Source organism: Arachis duranensis, chromosome 8 (assembly GCF_000817695.3).
Source record: "Arachis duranensis cultivar V14167 chromosome 8, aradu.V14167.gnm2.J7QH, whole genome shotgun sequence".
In the NCBI taxonomy this organism is placed as follows: Eukaryota; Viridiplantae; Streptophyta; class Magnoliopsida; order Fabales; family Fabaceae; genus Arachis; species Arachis duranensis.
The window spans coordinates 5,174,443-5,182,368 of NC_029779.3; the positions used below are offsets into that span (position 1 = coordinate 5,174,443).

Below are 7,926 nucleotides of genomic sequence, written 5' to 3' on the forward strand. Positions count from 1 at the left end.
AGAATAAGAATGGCGGCGACGTGGGGTTGCCGTAGCATTCTTATGTTTGCGCTGCTACTTTCCATGATGGTTTCATCGACCACTGCTTTCGGTCTTCGCAAGAGGGATGATTCCCCTCAGAATGTGACTTACGATGGCAGGTCCCTCTTCATCAACGGCAGACGGGAGCTCCTCTTCTCTGGTTCCATCCACTACCCTCGTAGCACTCCTGACATGTGGCCTGATCTTCTTGACAAGGCAAGACATGGAGGCCTGAACACCATCCAGACTTACGTCTTCTGGAATCTCCATGAGCCAGAGAAAGGCAAGTTCAACTTTGAAGGGAACGCCGATCTTATTAAGTTCATTAAGCTCATTCAAGAGAGAGGGATGTATTTAATCCTAAGGCTGGGCCCTTTCATCCAAGCGGAATGGAATCATGGGTGGGTGGCACACGTAGTATTAATATTTATTTAATTTCGTTCATTCAATTCTTTCTTTCTTTCATCATTCATTGATCTCATCTAATCCATACATATATACATGTAACAGTGGGCTTCCATATTGGCTAAGAGATGTCCCTGGCATCTATTTCCGCTCTAACAATGAACCCTTCAAGTTGCACATGAAGGAATACGTGATGAGGATAGTACAAATGATGAAGGACAATAAGTTTTTTGCTTCCCAGGGAGGACCCATCATCTTGGCGCAGATCGAGAATGAGTACAACCAAATACAACTTGCTTACGACGAACGCGGCATAGAGTACGTGAACTGGGCGGCCCAGATGGCAGTGGAAACTAACATCGGAGTGCCGTGGATCATGTGCAAGCAGAAGGAAGCCCCTGATCCAGTTATCAATTCCTGCAATGGAAGGCACTGTGGTGATACCTTCCTTGGACCCAACAAGCCATACAAACCCCGGGTCTGGACAGAGAACTGGACTGTGCAATACAGAGTGTATGGAGACCCTGTATCCAGGAGATCAGCAGAAGATATTGGCTTGTCCATGGCCCGCTTCTTCTCCAAGGACGGCAGTGTCGCCAACTACTACATGTATCATGGTGGAACCAACTTTGGAAGAAATGCCGCTGCCTTTAAAGTAACCGGTTATTACGATGCAGCGCCTCTCGATGAATACGGCATGACAAAGGAACCAAAATGGGGTCATCTTAGAGATGTCCACAGGGCTATCAACCTCTGTAAGAAGGCTCTAATTTATGGTACATCCACTACCCAAAAGTTAAATGAATTCCATGAGGTAACTAGCTTGCTAACCCTGCTATCTATATGCGTTATGCATCAACTTCAATATACCTTCATTATTAAATTTATTTATATTTACAGATTCGAGTCTATGAGAAACCCGGAACTCCCATCTGTGCTGCTTTCCTCTTTAATAACCACAGCACGGAAGCTGTCACTATTAACTTCAGAGGCAAGAATTTCTATGTTCCTGGACACTCCATCAGCATTATCCCAGATTGCAAGAATGAGGTCCTCAACACTGACAATGTACGTGTGCTTCCTTTCCTTCCTAATTAATAGCTCAAACTTAATGAAATAATAATTAACTCTGATCCATTGTTTTGCATATATACTTCCAGATCATTGCACAACACAATTATAGGACCTTCACGAGATCCCAACTCGCAAACAATCACGAGTGGGAGGTGTTCAGTGAGCCAATTCCAACTACCGCTGAAGTAGTGCCAGGTAACATGACAGCTCCTCCTGAGCTTTTCACCTTCCTTAAGGACACCACAGACTATGCATGGTACACCGTTAGGTGAGTTTGTTTTGTGACTCAAACATTTTATTTTCACCACTTTATTATTTATATGTATGCAACTGCAGTTCTCATAATAAATTCGTTTATTCGTACTACAGCTTTGACTTCGACCCAGAAGACTTGCTCAAGAATGGAACACTCCCAAACCTTCATATCTTTAGTTTTGGACATGGATTGCTTGCATTCGTGAATGGAGAATACGTTGGTATGGATGCACATCTTGCAATTAATCCATGGCCACTCCATTCCTAGCTTGCTTAATATAATGTATGACACTAATTTTGTTTTTGTGTATTATAAGGATCTGGACACGGCACGAGCGAGAGAGCACAGTTTAAAATGCTAATAAAGGGTATAAATTTGAAGGCTGGGAAGAATGAGATATCCATCATGGCTTACGTAACTGGATTACACGTAAGATCTATTTTATTTATTTATATAATTAATGATGAGATATGTTGTTATTTTTGCTGATGTGGACGCATATACAGGATAGCGGAGCATACATGGAACACAGGTTTGCAGGACCGGCTGAAGTAAGGATCGACGGGCTGGAGACGAAAATGGGACATATTGAACTGGCAAAAAGAAGATTCAAATGGGGTGCCAGGGCTGGTCTGGAAGGGGAGAAGAAGGAGATATACACGGAGAAAGGGTCAAAGAAGGTGTCATGGGAGAAAGTGGGAGAGAAGGGAAGAGTAGGGCCTGCTTTATCATGGTACAAGACAAGATTCACAACCCCAGAGGGAAGGGAACCAGTGGCGATACGGATGACCGGCATGAAGAAGGGAATGATGTGGGTGAACGGCAATGGCCTTGGGCGTCACTGGGTGGACTACAAGGTACGTGGCACTGACGAGCCTAGCCAGGATGTATTCCACATCCCAAGATCCTTCCTCAACCCAAGGGACAACCTCCTTGTTATCTTTGAGGAAGAGCCATCCAACCCCGAGAATATCCAGATCGAGCTCGTCTCCAGAGACACCGTCTGCAGCTACGTCCATGACTTCTTTGCGCCTGCTGTCCAGTCATGGAACGACAAGCCCGGGGATCAGGAAGGAGAATTGCAGACCTCCGAGCCTCTCTCGAAGCCCCACGCTTCTGTCAAGTGCCCCAACAAGAAGAAGATCATCTCTGTTGACTTTGCAAGCTTCGGCAACCCATCCGGCGACTGTGGTTCCTTCCAGCTAGGCAACTGCACCTTTGATGCCGCCCTCACCAGGGACGTTGTCGAGAAGGCCTGCTTAGGAAAAGAGTCCTGCAAGCTTCCCGTCGACCCCGAACTCTTCGGCGCCGCCCCACGTGCTTGCTCTGCTCTTCCCTTTAAGACTATTGCAATCCAAGTCAAATGCTCCTATTAGATGCATTCATGCATATTGCATAATGGTGAGTAGTGAGTGAGGGAGCGGGCCAGCAGTGACTCGTGTATCATTTCCTTGCTTTGGTTCGTCCATCCCACTACACACCCTTAATTGTCCAGAAGCTCAAACTCACCGTTTTTTGGTTTTGTTGCACATCATGCTTCAATGCCTCAATTCATTATTATTATATATTATGAATTCAAAAGATATCTTCATTCTTTTTGTTTATTCTCTTCCATATTTCCCTGCAACTACTTCACTTATTTCTTTTCCTCTGTCACGACATTGAATCAACCGCGTAACAAATATTCTAACCCAAATTAATCCTTCAATCTTTAATTTATACACTTTAATTTGGACGGATAAATAAATAGAAAAATGTTTGGAAACTAAAATATTTCAACCCAAAACAGTCAAAAAAATTTATTTGACTTCATTAATATCATTTCCATATTTTTTCATTTCAATATCCACACGTCCTACCACTGCACACATTGGATTGTCATTAATTATTTGATTTTCTTATATACTAATTGTAATAAAAACTAATCAAGTAATATCTTTTGAATAATGTTATATATCTAAGTCTTTTTGTTAATTAAATTCAATCAAGTTTTTTATTAAAGATAGAAATATTTGAATTCGCAACATTTTAAATGAGTACGGAAAAACTATACCATTTGAGTTATAACTCGTTGGCAATTTAGTTAGACTTGGTTTATAAAATAACTTTGACGCGCAGTATTACTAGTATTTTTTAGTTAATGAAAAATATTAGAAAATAATTAGAATATATTATTTTTGAACATTAGTTAGCCATCAATGTTTAAGAGTGTGAAATAAAATATATTATTAGATTAATAAACTAAAAAAATTGAGTTAATGACTAAGTAATTATCAAAAATAATAAATTCTAATGACTCCTAACATTTCTCTTAACATTAATACTAATTTATTTATTTTTAAAGGACTCTGAGGGTTGTAGTAGGCTTAGAGAAGGGGGGTTGAATCTATGCCTTTCTTTTAAGTTACTGAAATGACCCTTTAAAGCAAACTTTCAATTCTGATTCTGTTTGAACTCAGTAGCGAAAAATTTAAGAGACAATTTATTTTTGTCTCATGAAAATCAGAAAATAGAACATAGCAAAGAAGAGAGAAGCTAACACCAGCATGTATCCTAGTTCGGTTGCCATGTGCTATGCAACCTACGTCTAGTCCCCTCCACAACAATGGAGGAATTTCCACTATAGTTAAAATTATTACATACACCAATTCCACAGGATTGACACAATCTTTTCACACTTAAATTCTAACCTAACTTGACATTGGCTATGCTAATACCTAACTCTTCACTCTTAGTGTTAACCCAACTAAAGAAGGGATACCTTATAGGTACAAGATAAAGACACAGACATACCTAAAGAAATCTGAAAATAACTCTAGGTTTTTCTCACAAGTGTATCACTCAGCCTCTTTCCACTCATGGCTTTTACTTGAGCTCTCTCAATATGCCTTTTCACTCAAGAAATTACAGAAAAATAAACATTGAAAAGTAAATTACAATTTGTAAAATATGAAGGAGATTAACTTCTTTAATAGCCTCTTTGCTATGTGATAAACCAGATTTGCTATCCTCTGATTCAGCTCTTCATTCTGGCAGAATGCTCCTTTGATTAGGAAACACTGCCCAGTTAGATGAACTTCTTCAAAGAACACTTCTCAGAACAGAACCTCAACACACTGGTTATTTCTCCTCGGCTTCTGAATGAACAACAAACCTCTTTTATCTCCTTGCATGTTGTTGGGTTCTTCTTCCTATGTCAAACTTTGAGCAGTGTGCTTCACCAACCCACCTTCTCACCTTTTTCTCATTGGTCCTTAGAAAGGAAAATGTGCTCTGACCTTCTCTTGGTGACCAAGAACCATAGAAAAGCAGAAAATAGATATCCTCAATTGTAAACCCAGATCTTGGCCATTGAGAAGCTACTTGGTCCCCAAGACTTACTTTTGACCGTAGATACACAGCAGATTAGAGCAGAAATCAACTTTTTATTGTAATCCATTTTTGGAATGGCAGAGAGTTGGGAAGAAGAGAGGAACACAGTATACATGCAATAGGAAATGAATTACCTTTAACCTTTGCCTAAGCTTGATTTGGTTTGAACTTACTGATTTGACCTTAGCCTTTCTTGCCTAACCTTCTCTTTCTTTCCTCTTCTTTGAATAGCTTAGGAACTAAGCACTTTCTCTTACTTCTATGATTTGACTGAGATAGAGAAAAATGAATGTTGCTTTGGAAGCAAGATGGAGGGGTTTGCTGAAATCAAATCGGTCTTGGATCGGGTCTTGATTTGCTTGGCCCGCCTGATGTCTTGCTTTGTTTTTCTTTGGGCTTCTGTTTGTATTATAGCCCACCAGCCTTCTTTCTAGTTTTCATCCACTTGGGCTGCTTGCTTTTATATTGGGCTGTTGCACCAATACATTTTAGCCTGTAACACTTAATCACAAATAATTAACATTTGTGATATAATTTGCCCAATAAAATAATGTTTGTCATCATTAATTAATTTAGTTAATTTCTTAATTCAACAATCTCCCCCTTGATGACAAACATAATTAAAGCAATGATCAAAAAGAAAAAGAATTTTATTTAAGTTAAGAATCTTCCCTTTGAATGATGTTGGTTGCTTTTGTATTGCTCCCCCTTTCTTTTTCAAGAGTAGCTCCCCCTGGATTTATACTTTTCCTTTTTGTTCCTGTTTACATTATACTTATAGAGAGTCCAAAAAGGAGCTGCATATAATTCATCTTTGACTAAGGGAGTTCAATCAACCAGCAATACCAAACCAGCCCACAATGCAACATGTTATGTTAGCAACAAAAACAAGACATCAAGTTCTAATTTACATGCCAAAAGAAAACTTAGCAGTTATCAAAAAGTGCAAAACCATTTCTTATGCCCAAACTATTTTGGCACAAACAATTTTAAAACACAGAAAATAGTAGCAGCAATCAAAAGATCAAAAGATCAGCATTAAATTCACATGTTAATGCTACTCATGCTTTTTATCATGCCATTTACTCCCCCTTTTGTCATCAAGGGCGGACAATAAGCAAGATCAAGATAAACAACACCTTTAATCCTGCAAGAAACAGTTAGAGCACAGATCATAATGTCAAATAAATCAAAATAAGTGCAATAGTAGTTACAAAGATACAGTCATCCATGACAACAAAAAGGTTCAAAAGTAACAAAATAAACAGTATTCATGAGACAAAAAATAGACAGCAGCAATTTCATGAGACAAAACTAGGCATCAGAGCCGTCCCCCTCTGAATCAGCTTCCTCTTCAACATCAGTGGTAGGATCTTCATCTTGGTTAAGATTATCAACGAACTTCATAAACACAGCCACTCTATCTCTTGATTTTCAGAGGAAGTTCTCATGTTTGCTGGCTAGTTTTCTTTGCTCCTTGCTCATGGCAATCATGTGATTAGATTGGGAGACAAACTTCTGAACAACATCCTTGACAACATTCAGTGAAAGAACCCGCGTTTTCACGTAAAACTGTTTTAATAAAATAATTTTAGTGCTCGGAATAGATTCAAAATTTAGAAGTTTTAATTTAAAAATAATATTTAATTACTCTGTTAGTCCCTATAGTTTGGCCAAATTTTTAGTTAGGTCCCTATAATTTTTTTCCTTTCAATTGAGTCCCTATACCAATTTTTTGTTTTAATTGGGTCCCTATTCACAGTGAATGTTAAATAAAACGTTTAGCTATTGTAAATTTACCAAAATACCCATGTGTATTACCCTACATAATCCTTGCCCTCATCCTAAAACTCCAGAACCCTATTCTGTTCATCGTTCTCCTCTTCTCTCCATTTCTTCTTATTTGTTGCTAAAAATTTCTCATCTTGCATGGATTCCACCCAACGTTCTTCCAGAATTTCGAGTGCAAGAAGTCTCAACAAAAGAAGACATTTGTATTATTGTGGGGAGGCAATTGTAGTTCTGTCTTCTTCTGAAGTGGCCAGCCATGGAAGGAGGTATGTAGCTTGTGGACGAGTGCCAAGGTGCAGTTTTTTTGAGTGGATTGATAATGAAGATGATATGAAAGGTGAGTGGTTGAAGCAGAAGGAGAGAAGGAGTCGTTGCTTCTGTGGAGACTCTCTGATTCTGAAAAGTTTTAATACACCCAAGAATCCAATAGAAGGTTCATGTCTTGCCCAAGTAGAAGATGCAAATTTTTTGAGTGGGTTGATGAAGAAAAGAAGTTGGCAATGTTTGCTTGTTGTCTTCACAGTGTCACTCTGGTTGGGTAGAAGGTGAAATTAGGGGTGAAAATGCACAAGAAAAGAGGGTTGATAGACTTAGTGTTAACACATAGAGGTTAAAGGTGGAGATTGGGGAAGTTGATGACTGTATTGGAAGAATCTGTGTAAAGTTGAATTCGGTCCAGGAGAAACTTCGAAAGTTGGAAGAAAACATGAAAAAGCAGACCAAGATGCAGATGATGTTTTTTTGTTGTTGTGTAATCCTAATAGTTGCAGTGTTATGTGGTAAAGTTTACTGATAAGTGGTCATTGTTGGCTATAAACAGAGCAGTTATAAAAAGTGTATCTTATGTTATTTAGATTGAATGGATGAAATTTTTTTTTGTTTGTTGCTATAAACATAATGTTATGATATTGAATGAAAGTGTACACAACTAAAAACGACTGCATCATTAGAATAATATAATTCACAAAAGTGGTCCTTAATATGTTCCACACATTAGATAAGTTCAA

General features: G+C 38.7%; 1 protein-coding gene across 1 annotated transcript; it reads left to right on the forward strand.

Moving 5' to 3' along the window:
- The first annotated feature begins 21 nt into the window (after window positions 1-21).
- Window positions 22-3,255, forward strand: LOC107460303 (beta-galactosidase 13-like). The gene is made up of 7 exons (XM_016078662.3): window positions 22-422; window positions 532-1,240; window positions 1,327-1,494; window positions 1,587-1,768; window positions 1,870-1,976; window positions 2,073-2,185; window positions 2,263-3,255. The coding sequence occupies exons 1-7, from the start codon at window positions 43-45 to the stop codon at window positions 3,130-3,132; spliced, it is 2,529 nt and encodes an 842-aa protein (XP_015934148.3). The 5' UTR covers window positions 22-42; the 3' UTR covers window positions 3,133-3,255.
- Window positions 3,256-7,926: the final 4,671 nt, after the last annotated feature.